Consider the following 26357-nt stretch of genomic DNA (forward strand, 5'->3'; position numbering starts at 1 on the left):
GCTGCACAACAAAACTGTCAGGCCTTAAAATTCTTATTTAAATATGATATTGTACTGAAGTGCATTTAGGTCTGACACTGTCCCATAATGTGGCCAAATCAAAGTGAACCTAATGTTACTGATTGAATATTCTCTGTAATAAATACCAGTAGAATGATCAGTTTTCTCATCTCTGTTCTGTCAGCTGCAGTACCAGCAGTGGAAACGGACTGTACAGCAAATCAGAACCAAAAATAAAAACACATTTATGCAAATACTGCATCACCAATTAAGTGGACGTTGGGTTCCCATGGCAACACGACGTGTACTGTGTGTGATACTGTAACTACATGACTTCATTCAGTGATATTAGTAACATACTGCTCAACAGGTTTGCAGATAAAACATTTTCCCTCGACTGAGAATCTGTATTGTTCATAAATAATAGTCAGGAAATGTCATCAGCTTGGCCTCTGGTTCTACTGTAAGGTACCCTGGAGTTATTTTCAATCAGGATATGTCTTTCAACTCACACTTATACCAAGTCTGTAGGACAGCCTTCCTCTATTACAGCATAATATCGTAAAAATCAACATCTTGTCTCAGAGTGACGCCAAAAAAAAAACAGTCATGCATTTGTAACTTCTAGGCTGGACTATTATAATTTTTTATTATCATGGTGTCCCAATAATTCTCTTAGAAAACCTCCAGGTGATACAGTATGCTGCTGCCAGACTTCTGACAGGAACCTGTAAAATAGATCATGTTTATATTAACATCTCTTCACTGGTTCTTTCTTATACAGTCTATGTGTCCAAGTATCTATAATTTCAAAGGTTTTTTCCACCCAAATAGTGCTTTTTAACTAACGAGTTGAGGTTTAAAAGGTTTATTCCAACCAAAATACTACTTATCACAATAATAATCACTTGGTTGATAAGACTTTTATTTGGACAAATTGTGTAATTAGCATACTTATGTCATTATTAGGGGCTGCATAGTGGCTTGGTGGTTAGCACTGTTGCCTCACGACTAGGAGATCCCCAGTTTGCATCCCAGCCTGGGCCTGGAATCTTTATGTGGTCCCCAAAAAGATAGCAAAGTCCCTAATAAGAAAAAATCTCCTTGGAGGAATCTTCCTGTGCATGTGTGGGTTTTCTCTGGATACTCCAGCTTCCTCCCACAGTCCAAAACATGCTGAGGTTACCTGATAGTTTTAAATTGTCCATAGGAAGTGTGTGTTTGTCTCTATGTGTAGCCATGTGATAGACTGTTAACCTGCCAAGGGTATCCCCTGTCTTCACCCTAAGTCAGCTGGGATAGGCTCCAGCCCCCCGCGACCCTAATGAGGATTAAGCGGTGTATAGATCATGGATGGATGGATGTCATTATCAGCTAAAATAATAATGAAATTATTGGCTGTGGCCTCTGTAGTCTCTAAATCTCAAACAGGACGGTTTGAAACACTGGAAAGATGCAAAACACAAGGATAACGTTGGAAGCAGATATATTTATTAAATACAATGATAAGTCAATAAAAGCAACAACCCTGCCTTGTCCACCCACTCAAAAACAAATTAGTCTTGTGACTCCCACCGCGATACACAATGATAGACATTAACATGTATAAGTAAACATAGCATTGATATATCTGTTAAACTGTACAAAATATATTTTATTTCTAACAGTTTTAACAAAGTTGAGCAACACAATAGGCAGTGGTGGCGTTGGCAGCATGGTGGTGCATCTGTTCAGTATGGCTCAGGATTGATCTTGTTGAATTGTTATTTGTATCTTCAAAAACAGAGAGGACAGTTTGTCAAACTGAACCTTTATTAGATCATTGTGCAAACTTAAATAAACCTAAATTAGACCGAATCCTAGAACTCGATCAAGGACATATTGAATATCTCAATATTACATAATAATGTCATAATTAAAAGACTAACTATGAAAACATATACTGTGCAGGAAAATCTAGTTTCACCGTTAAAACTTTTCCATAGCAGACATTTGGAGTGGTCACAGTTGGAATACCTGATGACTGAGGTCCATAAAGGTTCTTAGTGAATTATGACAGAGAACCAGCACTCTAAGAGGAATCCAGCATTAATACACCTCTGTGTCTCTGCTGTGACCAGTTCAAATGCCTGCAACATGATTAACATCATTAAAAGTGGAAAACACTAAGTATCAAACATTCACTCATTCATCATCTGGAGTTGGGTTGTCAAGATCGTGCTATGACTCAATGAAACAAACCTACTAGATTAACGTCGGCCTACTGTGCTGTGCTTGGAGCCACGCCTGTCCTGTGATCTCGCGGTAACTGCGTCTGGCTGCATCCTTAATGTGAGTCACATGACAGGTCGGGCTCAACGACTCTGCTGAAAACAAGCAGCAACCATGGTAAGCACTTTTACAAAGACAGTATCATTCTGTGCATCCGCAGGTTTCCCGCGGACACTCGGCTGTTTTCAGTGTCAGTCAACAACTGGTCACAGATGTTTTAAGTCCAGCTAATCTCCAACCACACATGTATTTCAGCTGCACTGTGGCCTGGCGCTTCTGAGACGGCAGCCAGCTAAGCTAACAGCAACAAACCAATGAACGCAACCTAGCGGGTGGATCGGTTGTTATTTCAATTTTTGTTTCATTTACGTTTTCTATAAAACACGAACGTTTACCTGATGTTCCTGTATTATGTATGCAAGCAAACGAATCAATAAGTGCAAAACAGATGTCAGCATGACAAATAACGCTAGCTCTTGGTAGCGGGTTCTTCCGCTTTGCTGCGTCATATTTTCTGCAATTTTTTGCTTGTGTTTTCGTCTCAGCCTTAACAAATAAGACTCGTGTCTGCAGGTTTGTGCTCTGCCCAAACTCATAAAGGGCCATAGAGCAACGTTTTACGCATATTTATGTATATTTGCACGAATTCGCTTCATGCGGACACTAACGATCTGATGTGATCTGGTTACAAATCAGCACTTCGGATGGAGTGACGAGAGTTAATTTATATACACTAACAAACAAAGGTTTGGACACACCTTCTCATTTAATGTTTTTATTTTCATGACTATTTACATTGTAAATTCTCACTGAATGCATCAAAACTATGAATGAACACATGGAATTATGTAGTAAACCGAAAAGTGTCAAATAAGTCAAAACACGTTTTTTACTTTTAAGTTCTTCAAAATAGCCAACCCTTTGCTTTGATGACTGCTTTGCACACTCTTGGCATTCTCTCCATGAGCTTCATGAGGTAGTCACCTGAAATGGTTTTCCAACAGTCTTGAAGGAGTTCCCAGAGATGCGTTGTGTTGTGCAGGAGTCTGGTTGGTACATAGTTGACAGCCGTATTTGACGACTGTTAGAATCCATATTATGGCAAGAACCAATCAGCTAAGTAAAGAGAAATGACAATCCAACATTACTTTAAGAACTGAAGGTCAGTCAGTCCGGATAATTGCAACAACTTTGAATGTATCCCTAAGTGCAGTCGCAAAAACCATCAAGCGCTATGACGAAACTGACTCGCATGAGGACCGCACCAGGAAAGGAAGACCAAGAGTCACCTCTTCTGATGAGGAGAGGTTCATCCGAGTCACCAGCATCAGAAATCGCAAGTTAACAGCATCTCAGATTAGAACTCAAATAAATGCCACACAGAGTTCTATTAGCAGACACATCTCTACATCAGCTGTTCAGAGGAGACTGAACCAGTCAGGCCTTTATGGTCAAATAGCTGCTAAGAAAACCACTACTAAGGAAAAGCAACAAGCAGAAGAGATTTGTTTGGGCCAAGACACACAAGGAATTGGCATTAGACCAGCGGAAATCTGTGCTTAGGTCTGATGAGTCCAAATTTGAGATCCTTGGTTCCACACACCATGTCTTTGTGCGACACAGAAAAGGTGAACAGATGATCTCTACATATATGGTTCCCACCATGAAGCATGGAGGAGGAGGTGTGATGGTGTGGGGGTGCTTTGCTGGTGTCACTGTTGAAGATTTATTCAAAACTGAAGGCACACTGAACCAGCATGGCTACCACAGCATCCTGCAGTGACATGCCATCCCATCCACTTTGTGTTTAGTTGGACCGCCATTTATTTTTCAACAAGGAAAATGACCCCAAACACACCTCCAGGCTGTATAAGGGCTATCTGACCAAGAAGAGAGTGATGGAGTGCTGCGTCAGCTGACCTGGCCTCAGCAATCACCTGACCTAAACCCAATCCAGATGGTTTAGGATGAGATGGACCACAGAGTGAAGGAAAAAGAGCCAACAAGTGCTCAGCATCTCTGGGAACTCCTTCAAGACTGTTGGAAAACCATTTCAGGTGACTACCTCATGAAGCTCATGGAGAGAATGCCAAGAGTGTGCAAAGCAGTCATCAAAGCAAAGGATGGCTCTTTTGAAGAATCTAAAATATAAAGCATGCTTTGACTTATTTCACACTTTTTTGTTTACTATGAAAATAAAGAAAAAGCATTAAATGGAAAGGTGTGTCCAAACTTGTGGATATATATAACGCTAATGTGTCATAATCGCTTGATTCTTGTCTCCTGTTTAGGAGCTGCATGATGTACTTACATCAAATTCACATACAGGACCTTCCTCATATATCATGACTTCCTACCTTCTGATATTTACCATCATAATATTTAGCTTGTGGGATTCTATGTTTTCAAACACATGTTAAGATATGTACACACATGGTTCCAGAGACCTAAATGCACTTGATTATTTCTTTCTGACATAATGAAATACTGTTTGATCATTTCCAAAATGTTATTCTGCAGCATTGTCAAATCATATAACTTGTACTGTCATGTTCCCGTTACAGCCAACCACACAGCAGTCTCCCCAGGATGAACAGGAGAAGCTTCTGGATGAAGCAGTGCAGGCTGTCAAGGTCCAGTCATTCCAGATGAAACGATGCTTGGTAAGATGATTTCAGTTTTTAGCAGACTATCAGTAAAATTGTGATAATTGTTTCAACCATTGATCCTCAGCCCTGGTTTGTTTATTGCGGCTCTGGAGATAAGCTAACCAGCTTTAAGGGCACTTTGCAAAGGAGAAATACTGCCATTTTTCCACATACAAACTTTGTTAAGGAAGATAAAATCCCCGCCTATGCATTAATGAGGAATGAGAGTCTTTGTCATGCAAATATACAGTGGTCATCAAATAACTAATTGTTATGTACACCTGGTAATGATCAGAAAGTTTGAGGATTTGAAACATTGAAATGGACAAGAAGTTATGATATACAAAAGGAATGTATAATGTGGAGTACACTGAATTAATGTACAGTTGAGGGTAATTTTGCCAACCTATTAAAATTTAATTCTTTTACAAACATTTCGTAAGTGCAGCCTAGCAGAGGAAGAAATATTTAACACAGCATTTCCTGACATAATCATTTTCTTTCAAGAACATTAATTGTTTGTATTGCACAGAGTAGCAGAATTATTTCTCAAACCAAACACTACCAGTGTCAATATTATTAGACCCCTCCAGAAATTACCTTTTCAACACTGCTGTTGTGCAAATGATGTGCTTATGCTTATGAATTACAGTTGAAAGTGAGGATTGTCTTCCAATAATCACAAATCATAATTTACAATATCAAAACTTACTGTAGTGACAAAAAAGTTTTGTCACGTGGCAATTATACAGACTGAAATATGCTCAGAGATGAACTGAAATGAGCTAAAACTACAGCTCTTCAGCCATAGTGGTGTTGCCTATGTTTGAAGAAAGGGAGAGGCCAGTAAGGAGTTGCAGTTGTCTATACATGATATTACGAGAGCCTGGACCAGGAGTTGTGCTGCATGTTCAGACAGGAAGGGTCTGATCTTCCTGATGTTGTACAGGTCGAATCGACACGACCGAGCAACAGAGGACACATGAGCCTTGGAGGTTAGCCAAGGCTGCTCAGTCGTTGTATCATTTCCAACAGATGAAATCTTTAAAAAATTTGTGGATCTAGACTCTATAAGTTGCATCACTGAGTTAACCGTGTATTTAACAGTGTATTATCCAGACTATGACCGCATCATGCATCGTTTTCAGTGTGTTATGCATGTGTACGTTATGTATGGATACCGAATCATGTACGGAGTAATTGGTAAAGAATCAGTGACTGCAGATCCTTCTACACGGGGAAACTGAATGGAACAGCTAAGCAATTAACAGCCAATCTGTGCTCTGTGGCATGTTTAGAATTGCTATGACTTTGAAAGAGGATTCATTTTTAGGATCGAGATGACAGGAGGTTTAGTCAGAAAAGACTGCTAAATAATAACAAAGAAATAAAAGAAAGAAGTAATAGTGCTTAAATAGGAGCAGTGATTAGAGGAACTCTCTCGCTTGTTTGCACTTCTTGGATGTATTTAATTTTATGTTAATGATAGCAATGCCAATTTGAGCAATTCTCTTACCAATGGCAGACTTATCAATCAGTTGTTGATTAATCAATAACATGAAATGACTTTTTGGCCTGCTTGCTTTGAATACCATCACGTGACACAAGCCAATCCAGCAGCCCGTATCACATGACATGGGATGGTGTAATGTCCTGTGCAGTCATGCTTTTGCCCATACTGACACTGTCATAGTGCTCTTTGCCATCAACAAGATCACAGTGCTGGGCGGTATGAGGACTGTGTAAACTTAATAAAGTCTCCAAAACTGTATCTACATAAGTGAATATTGGCACACAGCTGGACCCATAGAGAAATTCTTCATCATCAGAAACTGCTGTGATAGCACCATTGTGTGGCTATTACCAGGACTGTATGCTTTCAGGTACAAACACGCTTCCAGTTATGAGTTGCTCAACAGGTAAATTTATCGGCTGCTGCCAGCTGCAGCAGCTTCAAACACACTGTATGACCACAGTGACTGCTACAGCAGCTGCAACCTTCTGCAGCTGTAAGCACACTGCATTTTTTCCAGGAAAAACAATCTACTTTTTAAGTCCTAAGGATAAAGGACTGCATAACATCGAAAGTATGTTTCTTTAAATTTAGATGTTTTGATGAAATTGTTCTGTATTTATAGCTTGACTCTGTTGTGTGATCTACAGGACAAGAACAAGTTGATGGATGCTTTAAAGCATGCTTCTAACATGCTTGGTGAGCTGAGGACCTCCATGCTTTCTCCAAAGAGCTACTACGAGCTCTGTATCCTTGACATTTTAAGGTTATTTATTTATGTCACATCTAAACTTTTATTGTATAATAACTATTACTGGGCTGTCTTTTGGAAATAGGTGGGTTACATGTTTTTATTTAAAATTTACAGTTTTACAAATTTACAATTTACAGTTGTTGTATTCTCTGTAATTTTTACACTTTGTAAAGTCATCCCGCGGGCTGAAATGGACCACCTGGCAGGCCGGTGTGAAACCCCTGGTAAAAATAATCGGAATGGATGAGTCGAGGTGGTGATGTCATCAAGTATGCTGGTGTTCCAACTGCACATTAACGATGCGTTCTTGGGAGTTCGTACTTCCGAGTCCGTACTTGTGTACTTGTTATTGAGAAACGGCCAGGGCAGTTTGAGTATTGTTGTGCGCCACAAAAAAGTGTGACATTAAGACAATGGTTCAGCTAATTAGTTCCGCATAGGGAGATGTTTTTCTCCCAGTCGCTGGAAAACTTAGTGAGAGATCTTGTCTTGACTTTGACTAAATGTGACATACAGCCTGCTGAATCCTTGAAGAGAAAACAGGTGATATCATTTACTTACTAGAGGCAGTCCACTTAACAACAAGCTGTTGCTGTAACCATGTGCAAAGCAAACCAGTTGAGAAAAGATCAAATTCATGGCAAAGTCCTGTTCTGTAATGCAAGCAGCAACCAAGCTTTGAGGCAATCGCACTAGCTTTAATACGCAGAGAAACAGAAGCAGAGAGTTGTTTCCTACTTTGATCCACTGTGCAGTACGGTCGACAGATTCAGGACCAACATTCTAAACAATCTCTGCAACTTGGATACCATTTTTGTATTAAAACAGTACTACATTTATTAAGACTACAAAATGCTCTGGTAAATAAGCATAACAAGAAACAAACCACTTCCCTGTGTGTTGGATACTTTCTCTGTCAGAACAGAACTATCTGTGCCAATGATGAGCTCAGTGTCATACACAGCAGCGTTGCAGCTGAATTAGATGCCAGAAACTGCCCACAGCTGACGTGTGAACACTGTGGTTCTGTCTGGCCCATATTCTGGGACCAGGCAGTCAAAGGAGACTCTACCAGAAGATTTGTGGCATAATATTTAGTTTTTAATTCAAAAATGAGCTCCAAATACAATCTTGTGTTGAGAAAAGCTACATACTGCTAATGTAAGTGGTTGGGGTGGTTTCCATTGGTCCTTAACCATTGTTTTCAGATATGGCCATCTCTGACGAACTTCACTACCTTGAGGTTTATCTGACTGATGAATTTGCCAAGGGGCGCAAGGTTGCAGATCTTTATGAGCTGGTTCAGTATGCAGGCAACATCATCCCAAGACTGTGAGTATCACCTTAACTAAATTAAACATAAAGTAGCTTAAGAAGATTTTCACACAGTAGTTGTCATCACAATGCGCTGGAATGCCGCCCCCCTTTTCAGTTATTCAGACAAGAAAGGCTGTTTGAAAGTGTTCAACATAAATTGATTGTACAGTTCATGTATTCAGCTTGGAAGTTTCCCTCTTTTACTTCTTTTCAACACTAAGTTATGGTCAATTTAAATAGGCCTTTTTTGACGAGAATTTCCAAAGAGAGCTCTTTCATGTCAAAATGAAAACATGTCAAACTTCTACAAAGTTCTGTCTTTAAATTAAAAATATGAAACTTAAAATAGGTAATTGCATAAGTGTTTTCCCCCTTTTAAAGCGACTAATCTAATTCAACACATTTGCACCCTACTGGTGCTGTAAGTCACACAATTAATGAAATGGAGAACCATTTCCACAATTTCAAAATGGATATTAACTAAAAGTTCTAAAATTGTAATTAATGTTTATACCCACAATAAAAACAGAAAAATTTGCAATGTCTTATCAGTACCCTCTGAACCGCTTTATCTTTTTATCTTACTATTGTTTGTCTGATGTCTTGACTCTTGAATTTCTAAACTTTGTAGTTACAAAAATTCAAATGAAATTGCAGGTTTAAGTTTCAATTTTTTTACAGATGTCTGAGCTTACTGTATACTAATTGCTATGAATTCAGCATAAGAATATAGCTGAAGTAGGTTTTTTTTTCTTTTTTTTTTTTTTTTAAATGTGATTAAGCCAAAAGAAACTGGATATGATGCAAATCCCATTAGTTTCCTCATAAATACACAGAAAATGTGAGACTTAATCAGTACTTTTGTTGCATTTTTGTACTTTCAGTACAGAATGATATGAATATCTGTAAGATCAAGCATGTTTGCCTGTTGCCTCCCTCCCCAGCTATCTCCTGATCACAGTGGGTGTGGTGTACGTCCGCTCATTCCCCCAGTCTCGCAAGGACATCCTGAAAGACCTGGTAGAGATGTGTCGTGGCGTCCAGCACCCACTCAGGGGCCTCTTCCTCAGAAATTACCTTCTGCAGTGTACGCGCAACATACTGCCAGATGATGGAGAGCGGTCAGAGTAAGTCAAGCTTTCTTTACTTGGGTCTTTCATTCACTGGACATTCCCATAGCATCAGTAGTGGCTTTTTGCAATTTCACTAGCAGTGGAATTCTAGTTTACTAAATTAAGATGCTACTATCAGAAGTGATTAGAACTGTCCCTTCATGGCAGGAATCTTCTGTGTGTTGGAAATACAGCACCAGTCAACAGTGTGGACATGCCTACTAATTCAAGGGTTCATACTAATTTTGTACTTTGTAGAATAATAGTAAAGGCATCAAAGTTAGGAAATAACACATATGAACTTATTGAAAGTGTAAGCAAAACAATATATGTTTTAAATTTTAGACTCAGCAAAGTTCCATGAAGGCTTGATTAAAGTTTCAGCGTTTCATCTTTGCTGGCCGGCTAACGAAGGATCTGGATAAGGGTTCACTTGTTTTTTCTGTCACATTACCATAAAATAAAAATGCATTTAGCATAGCTGGTCAACATTACTAGCCAGTTAGTTAGTTAGCTTTTTAGCCTGCTAGTTTGAGCTTTATTCACTTGGCCAACATTTGATTGTGATTGTACTAACTCTTCAAAGTATCATTTAAAAAATACTTGTTATGAAGAGGGAGAGGTATAGACAACCTTATAGATAAAGGTAAAACAATGACAGGGAAATGACACAATGTTGACGAGAGCAAAACTGAAGAAATACTGTCTCAACATTCACACCAGTGAGCCTTCTTGATTATGAATTGCAAGTCCAATGTAAATCACATAGATAATCTCAAAAGTGACTAAAACTTCATCAAAATTGGTCTAGTGGGAGTTAAATTAGGCACTTTCTGGGTTTAACAGCAATTTTGAAAGTAATAGAAATGGATTCAGCATTCTCTGTATCCACCCAAAACACCTCCAGTATTAGCCATATCTGCCAAGACGTTTCTGAAATATTGTCTATATAGGGGATTGTTCTGACTATTCTAATAGACTAAAGTTTAGACATAGACTAACATTTGCAGGTTAGTATCTGGAAGTTTCCAAGTACTAGAGACACGTGCTATGAATTTGTAACGAACAACTATTGTTTTCACTTTGGCATGAAAGACTCCTTATTTGTGAATTCTTGTCAGAAAAGCCAAATTAAATTGACCATGACTCAGTGTTGAAAAGCAATGAAGAGAGAAAACAGCTAAGAAAGATGAATCTTTTTTATAGGCACTGTATTTTCACATGCACCCCTTATCTAAACTTTTATTTCTTGCTCCACAGGGGAACAGAAGAGATGACTGGTGATATCAATGACTCTATCGACTTCGTCCTTCTCAATTTCGCGGAAATGAACAAGTTATGGGTTCGAATGCAGCATCAGGGTCACAGCCGAGATCGAGAGAAGAGAGAAAAGGAAAGACAAGAACTTAGGATTCTTGTGGGAACTAATCTAGTTCGCCTCAGCCAACTTGAGGGTGTCAACGTGGAAAAGTACAAACAGGTTTGTCTTTTGACTGACGTTAGATTCATGTTGAAGTAGCAACTTTACAGTGGCGCTAGCTGTGTGCAGAGATAAAGAGTTGGTTGGTGTTTTTCCCAGTGACTTTAGTAGAAATAGAATTTCAGTTAATCGAGATTAATTTGGGAATCTAAAGAATTAAAGTTAGCAGACAGCCTAAAGTTAGCTGTGCATCACATTTGGGTTTTTGGTAAGTTTGTCACAGTTGGCGCACCCTTATTATGTAATGTCAACGCTGACGCCACATTCAAAGCTTATCAGTCGGGCAGCAGCTCCAGTTTATTTATTTAATCAGGCACCATGCAGTTAACAGACAACATTATTGTCATTTTATTGCTACAACATTGAATTAGAGTAAATTTTATTTGACGTTTTAAGCTAACTGACATTACTTTGTAGAAATCTGTTTAGACTATGACATGAAAAGATTTTTTGGGAAATTTTTTGTCAAAAAAACAAATTATATTGACAACAGTGTATCCTTTTTATAGGCACTACACGAAGAAGTAACAGTGAATCAGAAAAGGGATTCTTTCAGATTGAGACTTGAACCATGTGAGGGTCAGGCCAGAGATGCCAAATTTATTTTCCAATCCATCTAGGAGTATGAAGTCCAGTGACCTGTGGTGTCAAAAGCTACACTGAGACACACAAAGGTGGGATCCTTGTCTATAGGAAGGAGAAGATTATTATCAATTTTAGTGCTGTTTCAGTGGACTGTCAGGCCCCTGAAACAGATTTTTTAAGATTTTTTAAAATTATCGTTTAATGTATGGCCTGAAAGCAGCTGAGGCACAATTCTTTCCAGTGCTTTTGTGGGTGTAAATGGCAAAATACTATCTGAGGAAGTTATAAAAACCGTGGACAGAGACAACCCATATCTGATGAGTAAGGGACGTGGGTGGAAGGGATTTCTGTCACTGTCTGACCATTCAACACACAGTAGACAGGCCATATTGACTGCTGGATGAGTTTGGAACACCAAACTCTGTGGCAGAATGGAAGACAGCTTCATCCAGGACTGTCTGTTGAGTGGTTTGCAAAAGGATTTCCCCAAACCTACTAAAAATACAGACATGGCCAACACTATTGGTCCCTTACCAATTAAAAAAAAAAAAAAAAAAAACAGAAATTCTCTAAAATAGGCTCAAACTGACAAAATGTAACACCATTCTTTATTCCATATTTAATTGAACAGACACATTTTTAGTATAACCTATTATTTCAAGTAATACAACACATGACAAAAATATTGTGTCCTTTGTGAACCTAATACATATAGCACACCCTTTTGAGGCAGTCACTGCAAGCTAAATTCAACACTATCATAGCTCTTAATGAGATTCTACACTTCTTGGACGGTGGTTTGGTGCTGTTTTTGACTGAACTGCTCCAGTTCTCTACAGTTTCATAGGCACTTTCTCCTAGCTGCATCTTGACGTTCAGTCCATTGATGTTCAGTTGAATTCCAATCAAGATTCAGCGCAGTCCACTCCAGAATGATCCAATGTTTTCTTCTTATCTATACTTGGGTCATCTATAAAAAAAAATAATGTTTTGCTCATCTTTAACACAATTTGCTGTATTTTTCATATATTCAAACAGATTCTGTACATTAATTTTGCTGTTTTGGTAACTGTCCAAGTTATTTGTCTTCTTTGTGTGTTTGTCTCCACAGATTGTTCTTGCTGGAGTGCTGGAACAGGTTGTGAACTGTAGAGACTCATTGGCTCAGGAATATCTAATGGAGTGCATTATTCAGGTGAATGTTTTCTTCCAGCTCTCCTAACCTTTGCAAAATGTCCATTTTAAAATTTGTAGGAACTAAAAGTGTACTCTGTTGGACCAGTTGGATTTTCTGGGTCTATGTGTCATCAGTGCATGCTTGCTAAGATGGAGAGCCAACCAAGCAGTTCTCAGCATGCTGCCACAAATCCTCTGTTAATCAGTGATTTGGTAACAGATCAGATTGTTGGTTCTGTAGTTGGCATACAGATTTACAACAACAAGACAATCAGCACATTTGACGTGTGAAGTCCACAGGTTTTCAGATTTTGTCATTCAGTCTTTAATGTTCTGTCACAGTTGTCGACAAAATAACACTCTACCCATTTCAAGGCTTTGCTTTTGATTGCAGAAATATGGGAGCCTGAACTTGCCATTTTAAACAATGTTTCATATCCACCTATCTATATCTAAGTACCATAAAACAAGTTCAATGGTGATAACAGGATGTCACTGCTGATAAAATGGCAATCTGGCCAGGCATGCAAAACTTCAACTATAACGCTTGTTTCATAGATAAATAGCATCAAGTCTAAGCACAGTCCTACACTCATGAAATAATCTCATCTTGTCTTGCAAGGTTTTTCCAGACGAGTTCCACCTTCAAACCTTGAACCCCTTCCTGCGTTCCTGTGCGGAGCTGCATCAGCATGTCAACGTCAAGAACATCATCATTGCTCTCATCGACAGGTACAGTTTAACTCTCTGTAAATTCACAAAGCTAATGGAAGCTGTTTGCAGATATTAGTCCCATTTTGTCCAAACCCAGTGACCCACCATAAAAACCTGTGGTGGTTTGCTCACATTAACTAGTCTTCAGCATTGCAAGTGCAACAACCCTGATTAGCTAGAACCCCCTTCTCAAATGCATGCAGTTTCTCATGTGCAGCCCACTACTACAGCTGATGCTCTGAACTTTCGTTCATAATCCGTACTGTCCACACCGCTGACAGTTGTCCCAATGCATGTCACAGATTTCTTACAGATTTCTAGGTGGTCAGGATCCATTTTCTGTAAATTAATGAGAGTCACATGTTCTCATAGTGTATTTCTTGGTTTTTGACCTTGAGATACTGCTACAATGGTCAATTTCATCATGACTCCTGGTTGTGACCTTGTTCAGCACAGGCTGTTTTGGTGTCTGAACTATCCTCCCCCTTCAGGAATAACACTCTGTATGTGTCTGTGGGATTGACATCTTGGAGAAAAAGAGCTTACTTCATGGCAGCTGACACTGGGACATTTTGTCACCTCAAACTTTGTCTCGAAGGATTCGTTTTACATGGAAATATTACCATATTCACAGCACTTGTTCGTGGCTCATAAAATCAGCAGTTTCAAATTGTGTAATGGCTCTGAAGTAACTGTTGGTTAACATGTACTCTTTTTAGGCTGTGTACCTGTCACTATTTCATACTCATTCTTCATCTCCTATTGTAGCGGTGACATCGCCATCGAAACGTATATTCACTCTTGTAGCAAACAGCAGAACATCTGGAAAGCGTTGCTTGTGGTCTGAGGCATTTAGCAAAATGAGCTCTAGAAAGTAAATAAACCTTGTGGAGAGTGATGCAGCTACTCATTTTGAATGCTTCACCTGGAAGCAGCGATGGGGTGGGGTAACACAAAATTTGAGCTAGATGACTGTTGGTTGGTTTGGTGTGAGGAAGCATCTGGGCCAAACTCTTGACAGGCTTGTGAAGCTGGGGGGCTGTCTAGTTGTGGGAGGACTTGAGCCAGAAGTTTTTCATCTTAACAGAGTTTATAACAACCACTAATTTTAGCCGCATGACACTTTTAAATTAATGTTTTGTTGCTTTTTTTGTGAATACACTCACAGTAGAGCTCATTAAATAATTTATGTTTTGTTTTTCAGACTTGCTCTGTTCGCTCATCGAGAAGATGGCCCAGGCATTCCAACTGAAATTAAACTGTTTGACATCTTCTCTCAGCAAGTGGCCACTGTCATTCAAGTAAGTTACATTAAGTTGGTCCAGGCTGTAACATATTTTATTCTGTATCTTCACACAAAAATACTGTTTGAAGTCTTGTTCAAGAGGTCAGTGGATTTTGAATTATTATTAGGCTACTTATTAGGATGCTGTTTTTTTTTTCTATACCTGGACAACTTTTATGAACACCGTGACTCACTTTCCTGTAAAAGTCATAGCAGCTAAGTGACTAGACTGTTAGCCATTTTGGACATTCCCCCTAAATCATGAGTAAAAGCCTTTCTTGATACAAACAAAGTATTGGAGTAGATATATTGGCAGTGTGACTGTCAGGAGATTAGAAGGCCTCCATCTCTCTCAAGAACTGTTAAATTAAAAAAGTATTTGAAATTTAATATGGATCGTAGTCCTGTCCAGGTTGATATTGTAGATGTCAGCCTGTACCAAAAATAAATAGGAATATACACTCGTCAAATAGAACATATTTTATTCAAAATCCTTTTTAATTAATTGTACAAAATACAAACAAAACAGAGCAACATTTCAAGTTCATGGATATTATCAGGTCATCTGTCTCTTGTAACAGTGAAAGAGGTTAAGGGGTACAGAGTTCTAATTCTCCAGAACTCGTGTGCTATGTTTGCCCGCCCTGACTCAGTGTTATATGATAAAAACAGCCGTATAACTGATTTTTCACTTCTGGACATTACACATTGCTGAACATGTATGAAAAAAATATGGCTTAAGTACTGCGGAAATTGCATGTAAGGTGCAGTTGTAAGTGAACATATCTAAATTTGTGTAATTTCAGTAAATAAATAAGGTGCAAAAGGTGATAGTTGCTACAGGTGAACAAAAATGGAAAAAGAATTTTTTCATCATATTCTAATTATATGAGATGCACCTGTAGTAGACATTCAGTTCAGGTCTGTTTGTCCATGAATTGATGGACCTGAAGCATCTACCTGAGTATAGAGGGTCAAAAAGATAGTGTCCAGGACGACATTGGTCCTTAAGAACGTTTGCTACTCCACTGAGACAACAAGGGCTGAATCAGTCCTATAATAATAGTATAATAAGTGAGCAGCTGATGATCTTGTCTGCAGTTTTGATGATTCTCTGAAAGGCTCTTCTGCCCACTGCTGAGCGGCAGGCAAATCTGGTTGTTGCAGGTTGTTTTTTCTTAGGATTCTCAGGAAGTGGAGTCACTACCAAGCCTGCTTTACTGCTGCTGTGGTGCTGGTAGTCTAGGAGAGCTCTTCATCAATGTGTACCTGGGAACCTGAAGGCAGGGACCCTTTACACACAGAACCTGTTGATGGTTTGCAGATCACAATTTTTTGTAAACATTCAAACTTCAATAGCAGTTCAAATGACCTTGTTAATATCTACCATGTTCTACAGTGTTAGAATACACTATAAATTGAGAACAGTTGATGCAGGAGTTCTCTAGTCAGTTACTAATGAATTGTGTAAATTGAATCCAAAGTGATTGTGGGATTCGGCCATCCACACCAGACAGCGCTGCTAAATAGTGCCTTCACTGGAGAGGCAGCAGTAGAGAAATGGTTCCACACAAGATAAAACCACAGAATATTGTTAGTGAGGCAGCTTTAGGGTCCAAAAGAGAGGTCATTAGGTATTATGTCTAATTAATCTAAAACATGTTTGCATTTTTTCTCCCCTTGTGTTGCAAGTCAGAAAGAATAAAAATCCTTAAGAAATTAGACTGACAATCCCATCATGTGTCTTTCTAAATGTTCAACTTTGTAAACTTCTAACAGTACAGTAATCTCAGAATATTGCCAGAATTTTAACTGTCTTACGAGGGTATTCCTCCTAAGTTTGTGTGACTGCTAGGTAAAGTTCCAAACAAACAACGGACTGACCATGACCTGATGTTTTGATTTTCTGATTTCTCCTCCGTCAGTCTCGGCAGGACATGCCATCAGAGGACGTGGTTTCTCTTCAGGTCTCTCTCATCAATTTGGCCATGAAATGCTACCCTGAACGTGTGGATTATGTAGACAAGGTCCTGGAGAGCACTGTGGAGATATTCAACAAGCTCAACTTGGAACAGTAAGTCTAGTTCTGTAGAAAACTTTGATTTGAATCACAATAATGAAGTGTGGACTGACTTTTGTTACATTGAATTCCTGCTGTGGGGCTTGCATTTTCACTGTAGTAAATTTAAACACTTAGCATATGATTTTACATGAGAGCAAGTACCATACTGTTCATCTTAGAAGAAATATAAGTTCTGAAAGGTGATGCAGTTTTGAATCATTTCATATTTAATTCTTCATTTAAGGTGTATTTACTTCTGCTGGAAACTGCATGTATGTAATTTAGTCTTTGTTTTAATGTAATCCCTCAACGCTTCTCATCACAAATACAATCATATATCATATGAATATACTGTCCACCTCGCTTGCTCTTACAGTTGTGTGTCAGATTTTGGACCTCTCTATTGTCTTTTCTTGAATAGCATAGCAACCAGCAGCGCAGTGTCGAAGGAACTTACCAGACTGTTGAAGATCCCAGTGGATACCTACAACAATATCCTGATGGTGCTGCAGCTCAAGCATTTCCCACCACTCTTTGAATACTTTGACTATGAGTCGCGCAAAAGCATGAGTTGCTATGTGCTGAGCAACACCCTGGATTACAACACCACCATTCTGGCCCAAGAACAGGTTGGATTCCTGGCTGCCATTTTGAACGATTTTAACATTTCTGTGTCAAGCTACTGTGCCCATATTCTTTGCTATGACAAAATATCTCACCCACTGTAGGAGTGTGGCACATTGCGCTGTTTTCAATTATTTCTAGACAACAATTGAGCTATATGACACAAAATAACAAGCTTATTCAGGCTACAGTATTTGTTATTAGCAGCAGCTTATTGTTGATTTAGGTCTTTTCATCTGATTGACTGACAATAACAAAAATCTTGAACCACTCGTTTCTCTAGGTGGATGCAATCTTGAACTTGGTATCCATACTGATCCAGGACCAGCCAGACCAACCAGCCGATGATCCAGACCCAGAGGACTTTGCTGAGGAGCAAAGCCTTGTGGGTCGTTTCATCCATCTGCTCCACTCTGAAGATCCTGATCAACAGTATCTTGTGGGTCTTTTACTCAACGTTTAAAAATCATACCAGTGATTTTGCACATTTATCTCACATAGTAAACACGCTACAAACAGTACCACTACCGCTGTACTTTTAATTGCAGCTGAGAGTTTTGGAAATCATGCTGCAGTGTTTCCTTTTTTACTAACATGGAGAAATCTTTGGAAATTGTTAACTGATTTACAACTATAATCTTGTTTAAATAACTTTCTTGTCGCATACTGTGACTTTGCGATATATGGGACACAATGTTCTTGCTGTGATCTTACTTGTTAACTGACATTAATATTGTGATTTTTCGTCAGATTCTTAACACAGCCCGGAAACACTTTGGTGCTGGTGGAAATCAAAGGATTCGTTATACACTGCCTCCTCTGGTGTTTGCTGCCTACCAACTAGCCTTTAGGTACAAGGAGAACTCTTCAACGGTAAGCAAACGGTTTCTTCGCTCCATCGCTCATGCTATACTGTGTGTCTAATGATAATGATCATTACAAACTTTCCTCCATTAGGATGACAAATGGGAAAAGAAATGCCAGAAGATCTTTTCCTTCGCCCACCAGACCATCAGTGCACTTATCAAGGCTGAGCTTGCCGAGCTGCCACTGCGACTCTTCCTGCAGGGGGCGCTGGCTGCAGGCGAGATAGGCTTCGAGAACCACGAGACTGTAGCATATGAGTTCATGTCACAGGTAGATCAAATCAATCTCTCCATGTCCACACAGACTACATTGTAAAAACAACACTTTCTTTTGATCCATACCACATTAACCAAAGTACAGATGTGAAAGTGACTAAAGTTAAGATAATAAACCCTGTGGGCACCTGTCCTAAAGAATGAAACTTGTAGCTCTCATTTCTCATTTTTGTCCCATGTGTATTAGTCTGCCAACAGCCTTGCTTTTCTCATTTCCTCTCTTACTTGTCAATATCATGTCAGGCCTTCTCCCTGTATGAGGATGAGATCAGCGACTCCAAGGCCCAGTTGGCAGCCATCACACTGATCATCGGCACCTTTGAGCGAATGCGATGTTTCAGCGAGGAAAACCACGAGCCTCTAAGGACTCAGTGTGCACTGGCCGCGTCCAAGCTGCTGAAGAAGCCTGACCAGTGCAGAGCTGTCAGCATTTGCGCTCATCTCTTCTGGTCTGGCCGCAGCACTGACAAAAATGGTGAAGAGGTGCGTTGGAGTTGTGTCTTATTCTTTTAGTTTGCTTTATATACTAACAGATACAGACAAAGAAAGACAGAGAGAGAGAGTGAGAAAGTATTTATCCCTACAGAGAAATCACAAAACACACATAACTTAAATAGAACTGACATGAGGTACGTCAGAAAAATATTTTGAAACACATTTGGAGATTAGATGAGATAGACCTCCCACAGTGCAATTTAAAGTTGCATGTTAAAAATATAGTTCAGCGTGCGAAGTTCTGAGAAGATGGGTCTCTGACTTTTAGTAGTGGTCCTTACTACAGCAGCATTGAAGAAACACTCTGCTGATTTGTGCGTCATGCAGTGGATGTGAAGTGTTGTACATTATGTTGACCAGTTAGTCCAACACCCTTCCCTCAATAACCAACTCCAGAGGCTCCAGAGCTGTCCCTATCACATAGCCGGCCTTCTTTGTAAGTTTATTTAGTTTTTTGGTGTAACTGGCAAGAAATGGAGTCCACTCTGTCCCTCCCAGTAGACAGCCTCAGTTTAATACTCCCCACTTCCGTCTGTTGACACGGTGATTTGTGGGTCTCCACCTCATCACTCAGGATAGAAATGGTATTGGTCCTCTTAAAGTCCACAGTCATCTCCTTTGTTATGGATATTCCCACACACACCCCAAAGTGGCCCACCAGTTCCCTGTACTCCATCTCTTCTGTGAAGGGAATCAGTCTGTAATTATTTAGGGCAGATGGAGACAACTTCTTTGGTACTGGAACAATGCAGGATGTCCTCCACAGCACTGGAAGCTTCTCGTGGCTCAGGATGAGGTTGACGAGGTGCTGAAGAGTTCCACAAAGCAGGATGGCACAGCCCTCCAGGAACCTGAGGTTGATTACATCTGCACCTGCAGCTGTGTTCTGCTGCAGTCTTTTAGCTGCCTCTTCAGCTGCTTCAGTGTTTTCAGATGTGGAAGGAGGTGTTTATGTTCACCGGGTAGGGTAGAGCAGTGGGTTGAGTTGATGACAGAACACACTGCGTCTGCCTTGGTAAATGGTTTAATGTAAACAGCAACAACAATGATGCAGGCGAATTCTCAGGAGATAATATGAATTGGATGCAAACTCACTGCCGATATCTGGGCTACAAAACGCTCTTCCACAGTGACGCGTCCAGGATTAGACCTTCTCTGGTTCACTAGCGCTGTAAATGCACTCTCCTTTGTTTTTGCCACTCTTACTGCAGATTAATTTAGGGTCTTACTCCGACTGACAGCGATGGTCAAGCTAGCACTAGTAGCTGATTGTGAAGGATAATAATTCTCCCACCTGTTGGCATGGTGACATGCCACAAAAAAAGCCTAAATAACCACGACAGAGTGTTTTCACTCACCAGGTGTCCACTTCCGCTGGGACATGGTCAACATCTTAAAGCCCTAGAACTCTCCAAAGACTTGTAATGGAAAATTCAGACACCTGGAATCGAAGGAAACAGCTTTATGTTACATTTTCTATCCTTCAATAACATATGTAAATTGTTCCCAGTAAAATAATAACAGTAGTCAGTACACAGTTTAGTGAACTTCCAGTTTTTTCGATGCACTTGAATCTGTTTCCCCATCTGTCATTGCTGACAACTGATGTTGCATATTTAGATCCGTGATGGTAAGCGGGTGATGGAGTGTCTAAAGAAAGCACTGAAGATTGCCAACCAGTGCATGGACCCATCGCTGCAAGTCCAGCTTTTCATTGAAATCCTCAACAGATACGTCTGCTTCTACGAGAGGGAAAACGATGCGGTAGGACACCTGATTATGACAAACCTGTTATGATGTGCTTTCAGGTCGCTACATTACTGTCTTATTCATTTTGCAGTCATCTGATTTCTTGAACGTCATTTTTATGAGAAACCTGGTTTGTGCAGTGGGTGCAGTTACAACAATTATTTCCACAATGTTATCTTGGAGAGAGCTTCTATCTTGGCCACATGTTCACATCACTGGGTTTCTCATGTATGGAGCTAAAGTAGAGACAGTGTAAGTTATCATTGACAAAAAATATATATATTGTCATTGAGAAAGAAGTTTGTCATTGAAAATCAGAAGTTCCACTGAAAAATAAAATGCAGATATTAAAAATTATTTCTTCCTGTTTTAATTTTAGACCACATTTGGTCCTATAAAACAGTCCTGCGGTGTCCTCCTCAAGGTTTAGTAATTATTCAGTAATTAGTTACTGCTAAGTTTTTGTAGATCCACTGATATAACTGAGACAATAGACTTAGACATTCATCTTTGTTCTCAAAATGCTTAAATGCAAAATTAAAACAGTGAAACTGAAATCAAAAGTGCCCAAACTGTTTTCAGTCCCACTTTGTATGCATAGTGCTGACATTTTGTCATTAATAAGAAGCTGTCTTTGAATGTTTAGAATGTTGACTATGCATTTCAGTGACAAGTCCAAATTGTACAGTTGTAGTTAATGTTGAAGAAAATATTCATGATGCATTAAAATGGTCTCATGACAGCCATATCTACACCAACCACGAGTAACAGTTTAATGTGACGTTATCACATAAAGCCAAATAGTTTCTTTAATGGTAATAAGCTTTGATTTATATAGCAATTTTCTTCATAATATTTCAAAGTGCTTTACAAAAGAATTGCATTAATAAAATAATAAAGCAAATATATATAAGAAAAATTAAAGTCGTCACAGAATCGTAGTTATTTTTAAAGACTCCATAATAGATGTAGTAAACTCCCTCTGACACCACCAGGCATGTCAGTCCAGAGCTTTATGGCCTTTTGTCGCTAATCAGACTAGGGGTGCAACTAACGATGAATCGTCTGAGCACGATACGTCATCAAAAGCGGCAGTGATTGATTTAAATGTTGTCCATAAAATCCATGTAAATATTTCACTATAAGCACAAATTCTGACAGTGTTTCTTATCTTCCACTCACCCAGGTGACAGTCCAGGTATTAAACCAGCTGATCCAAAAGATCCGGGAAGATCTTCCCAACTTGGAGGCAAGTGAAGAAACAGAGCAGATCAACAAACACTTCCATAACACACTGGAACATCTCCGTCTGCAGAGGGAGTCCCCCGAATCTGAAGGTCCTGCATATGAGGGCCTCGTCCTTTAAAACCAATACAAGTTGGAAGGATGTACAGTCCCTCCTTAGATGCTTCACTATATTAGGAATATATACTGCACATACAAGAACACACAAAATATCCTGTAGGCCAGGAATAAAAATAAATGTCAAGTTCTAAAACTAAGTCTTTGATTTTTTTGTTAATTTCTCTGCATCATTACCTCCTCGCTGTCTCTCGCTTGCAGAACTGTTCTCTGCAACATGTTGGACATGTTAGAAAGCATGTGTCAGCAATACTGCACGTAACTTCTGTGTCATTTGTGGCAAGTCTTATGCACCATTCCTTTCTGAATTCACACTTGACCAATTTGTCTGTAACCTGAATCATTTTATTGTTGATAGTAGCCTCACTAGCTGTGATATGTGTTCACTGAGTTGTTTTCTGTCCATGCTGAGAAGTGAATGTATTAGCTGAGTGTGTAAAGGCTACAGAATCTAGTGGGCGTACAGCTTTGTTTCATATGACCCAGTTTTAAACCTGAATACTCAGTATCTGCTTTTCTGTAGGATGGCTTGTGGCAAGTTTTAATCAGGTTGTGCCAAACCAAACTGAAAACCAGATCAACATCCCAAGTTCTGCCCACAAGAACGATGCAAGCCATGTTGTCCCCTTTTAAATCCAATGAATGTTTAAGAATATGGTATCTTTTAATCTTGTTTTACTTAGACTGTAGGACCGTAATAAAATTCAGTTAATAAATGTGTGACATTTAGCATGCCCCCCAATACTTCTACCAACCTAGCTAGACTGCTAAGAAATAACAAGTAGCCATGCAAATGTAGTCATTTGTATATGTGGGGAAATGGTCATATTTTTAAAAGATCCTTTCCCCTCACTCTTTAGCAGAGCATCTTTTTAAAAACATCAAGTTTGTCTCTGCATCTCTCTGGACTTATTTTATGTATTGGTTTATTTCAGTAATGGATTGACACATTCAAAATTCCAGCGTGCACAGTGTTTGCATGTTTTAGTCTGCTTGTACCAAAAGGCCCAGTTTTCTCACTCTCTTTACATATATATATATATATATATATATATATATATATATATATATATATATATATGTGTGTATGTATGTGTATATATATATATATATATATATATATATATATATATATATATATATATATATATATATATATATATAAAAATAAACAAACTTCACTAATCGCATTGTCTGAATTTGTTTCATTTTTTTGGATCAGTAAAACACTTAGGGATAGTATATTGAGGGGGGATGCAGCAGTTCCCCAACCTTGCCTCCTGGCTGTCAAACGGCTACAGAGTATATATAATGGTGTACAAGGTTTTGGAATTGTTTGCCATGGCGATGGACAGTATCTGTTGATTTCTCTTTCTTGGCTCTTGCTGATTTTTGTTGGAGGGAGTATTGACCAGTTTCTTTTCACTTTTCAACTCACTTGTAAATCAGATTTTAAAATGCTGATTAAATGGAAATTATCATTGTCATTTGCTGAAATAAAATTGAAATTAACAGTACACTTTTGCATTTTATTTTATACATAACATAAGCATGACGAACTACAGCCTGATAAAGAAAATGTAATTGATATTTTGAGGTGTTTTTTTTTTATATAGCATGATCATATGTCGGGCTACACAGTGGCATAGTGGTTAGCACTTTCGCCTTGCAGCAAGAAGATCCCTGGTTCGCGTCCCGGCTTTCCCGGGATCTTTCTGCATGGAGTTTGCATGTTCTCCCTGTGCATGCGTGGGTTCTCTCCGGGTACTCCGGCTTCCTCCCACAGTCCAAAAATATGCTGAGGTTAATTGATTATTCTAAATTGCCCGTAGGTGTGAATGTGAGAGTGCTTGTTTGTCTGTATATGTAGCCCTGTGACAGACTGGCGACCTGTCTAGGGTGTCCCCTGCCTTCGCCTGAGTCAGCTGGGATAGACTCCAGCCCCCCCCGCGACCCTAGTGAGGATTAAGCGGTGTATAGATAATGGATGGATGGATGATCATATGTCACTATCATATGCACAACTGTACACTACATATTCATGTGATTGGCTTGACATGAGAAAAGGGTTTCATGAGACACATTTGATCACTTTCAATTTATGTCAGACTTTGCAGAAAAAAATAGCATTTGGAATGACAGGCAAGTTCCCCATCACTAAACACTGTTTACTGATTTTCCAAAAATGTAGGTAAGCGACCAAACTCTAACTTCAGTCCATCTATCCCTCCGCTATCTATACATCTCTTTATCCTCTGTAGAGTCGCAGGGTAAAGACGGGGGACACCCTGGACAGGTAACAGTCTATCACAGGGCTACACAGAGACAAACCAGCACACTCACATTCACACCTACGGACAATTTAGTATATCACCAATTAACCTGAGCATGTTTTTGGACTGTGGGAGGAAGCCGGAGAACCTGGAGTAAACCCACCCATGCTCAGGGAGAACATGTAGGAAGACCCCAGGCCAGGAATTGAATCCAGGGAGGCAACAGTGCTAACCGCTGGCCCACTATGCCGCCAAACTTAAGTCCACCTGTAAAACAACAAAGGCAGTCTAAATACAGATGTTAAATGGCAAATAGAGCACAAGTGGATCAGTCTTGTTCGTGGGTGGAAGAGGTTTTTGCATTTTTTAGGCTGTTGAGTTTTGTCAACTTCAAACTCACTTTGAAGCTACATTTAGTCTCATGTCCAGTTTTCAAAGCCATTTCAGCTGCACCACAATCATGCTCACTCAAAAATGTTCACACAATCTCCAACACCATGCTCTAACCAGGATAGGACATTCAATCCATGCCACTGATCACAATATGACAAATGGTTGCTCATTGATCAGCAAGCATCAGTCACTCCATACAGATTAGTTTTATCTAAAAGGTGACTACTACAGTAATATACAGTAAATGTTTCAGTGAAGGGGAACTGGTTGACCTGATAGCTGCCTTAATGTCTACAGAGTCACCGAAAGTAAGACAACGTTGCTGTCTCTGTCCCTGAAATGACATATTTGTCATCAAAGTGGTCATGTTATACATAGATTCTGAGTAACAATTGAATATGTAGCTGGAATTTCAATGTCCCTAAAAAGTTAGCAAAGCCTTCAGCAAATGAATGTGTTCTGTATGAAGGAGAAATGAAATGGTTTGTCAAACAGCTCCTTCAGGCTCAGCAGGAAAGAAGTCAGGAAGTCAGGGGGTGTGTTCCAATATCCATCCTACCATACTATGATTACGAGTATACAAGTATCTTCTTGCAAGGTTTAATTTTGTTTGATAATACTACATTGTTTCATCAGGAAAAGGCAATGCCCTGCCGAGTGCATACCTGAGAGGTGTGAACTTAAAAAACAGGGTGAAGCTGAGTCCTAGGTCCTCTGTGCTCAATCCAACCTTCCTTTCAAATGCAAGTTTTTCCACATAAAGGCTGATGAAAAAATACTATTTGTATTTTTTTTTTAAATCTGGTAGTTTAAATGTTTAGTTGTAGAAGTCATACTCATTTTTAGACATGCTTGCTATGAACAGAACACACATGTGGCTATTCAGTGTAGTAATAATATTTCCATTGTGATGGGTTCAGTGTGGGAACATCAGAAATGACCAGCACTGGGGACCGGTTCATGGATGTATGCCATTTCTCACAGTGATTTACTTGGATCGATGCACTGACCCAGATTTCCAGCAGACTCTGCTGTGATATCTGTCTCACTACTGTAGGTATGTTGGTCTCTATTTAAGACTAAATACTCCACACTGGGTTATTGCGGATGTTGAAACTTTGGGTCCAACAGCCTTTTAGATATGATCAGGGCTGGTATTCCCATTTTATCCATCATAGCATGAATACCCACCTATTTCAATGTGGCCTGTAGAGGTCTCTTTCTTAATATCTAATATGTTTATGCCAGCTCGCAAGAAACTTTTCCTCTTAGTGAAGTTAGACTAGAACAAGATGATGACACAGCCTCAGTGGGCCAGTTTTATGTTTGTACTGTATCTATTTATGTAGGAGTTTCAGTGAGGATTTAGAATGCATTCTAGCTCAGAAACAGCACTGGTGAA

The 26357-nt window shown here is 39.3% G+C and overlaps 1 protein-coding gene across 1 annotated transcript; it reads left to right on the top strand.

Annotated features, from left to right (window-relative positions):
- The first annotated feature begins 2321 nt into the window (after positions 1-2321).
- Positions 2322-22429, top strand: vps35 (VPS35 retromer complex component). The gene is made up of 17 exons (XM_023296140.3): positions 2322-2388; positions 4836-4934; positions 7083-7179; positions 8395-8518; positions 9448-9630; positions 10876-11095; positions 12792-12875; positions 13479-13588; positions 14775-14871; positions 16781-16929; positions 17339-17546; positions 17825-17980; positions 18292-18414; positions 18499-18678; positions 18927-19166; positions 20799-20942; positions 22114-22429. The coding sequence occupies exons 1-17, from the start codon at positions 2386-2388 to the stop codon at positions 22291-22293; spliced, it is 2397 nt and encodes a 798-aa protein (XP_023151908.1). The 5' UTR covers positions 2322-2385; the 3' UTR covers positions 22294-22429.
- Positions 22430-26357: the final 3928 nt, after the last annotated feature.

The sequence above is a fragment of the Amphiprion ocellaris genome, chromosome 1, assembly GCF_022539595.1.
Source record: "Amphiprion ocellaris isolate individual 3 ecotype Okinawa chromosome 1, ASM2253959v1, whole genome shotgun sequence".
NCBI classification, from domain to species: domain Eukaryota; kingdom Metazoa; phylum Chordata; class Actinopteri; family Pomacentridae; genus Amphiprion; species Amphiprion ocellaris.

Bases quoted from the DNA above. Each gene is read 5' to 3' on its own strand.
- vps35 (XM_023296140.3), top strand. The intron at 7,180-8,394 runs GTATCCTTGACA...CATTGTTTTCAG, and splicing joins AAAGAGCTACTACGAGCTCT to ATATGGCCATCTCTGACGAA. The intron at 17,981-18,291 runs GTGGGTCTTTTA...ATTTTTCGTCAG, and splicing joins ATCCTGATCAACAGTATCTT to ATTCTTAACACAGCCCGGAA.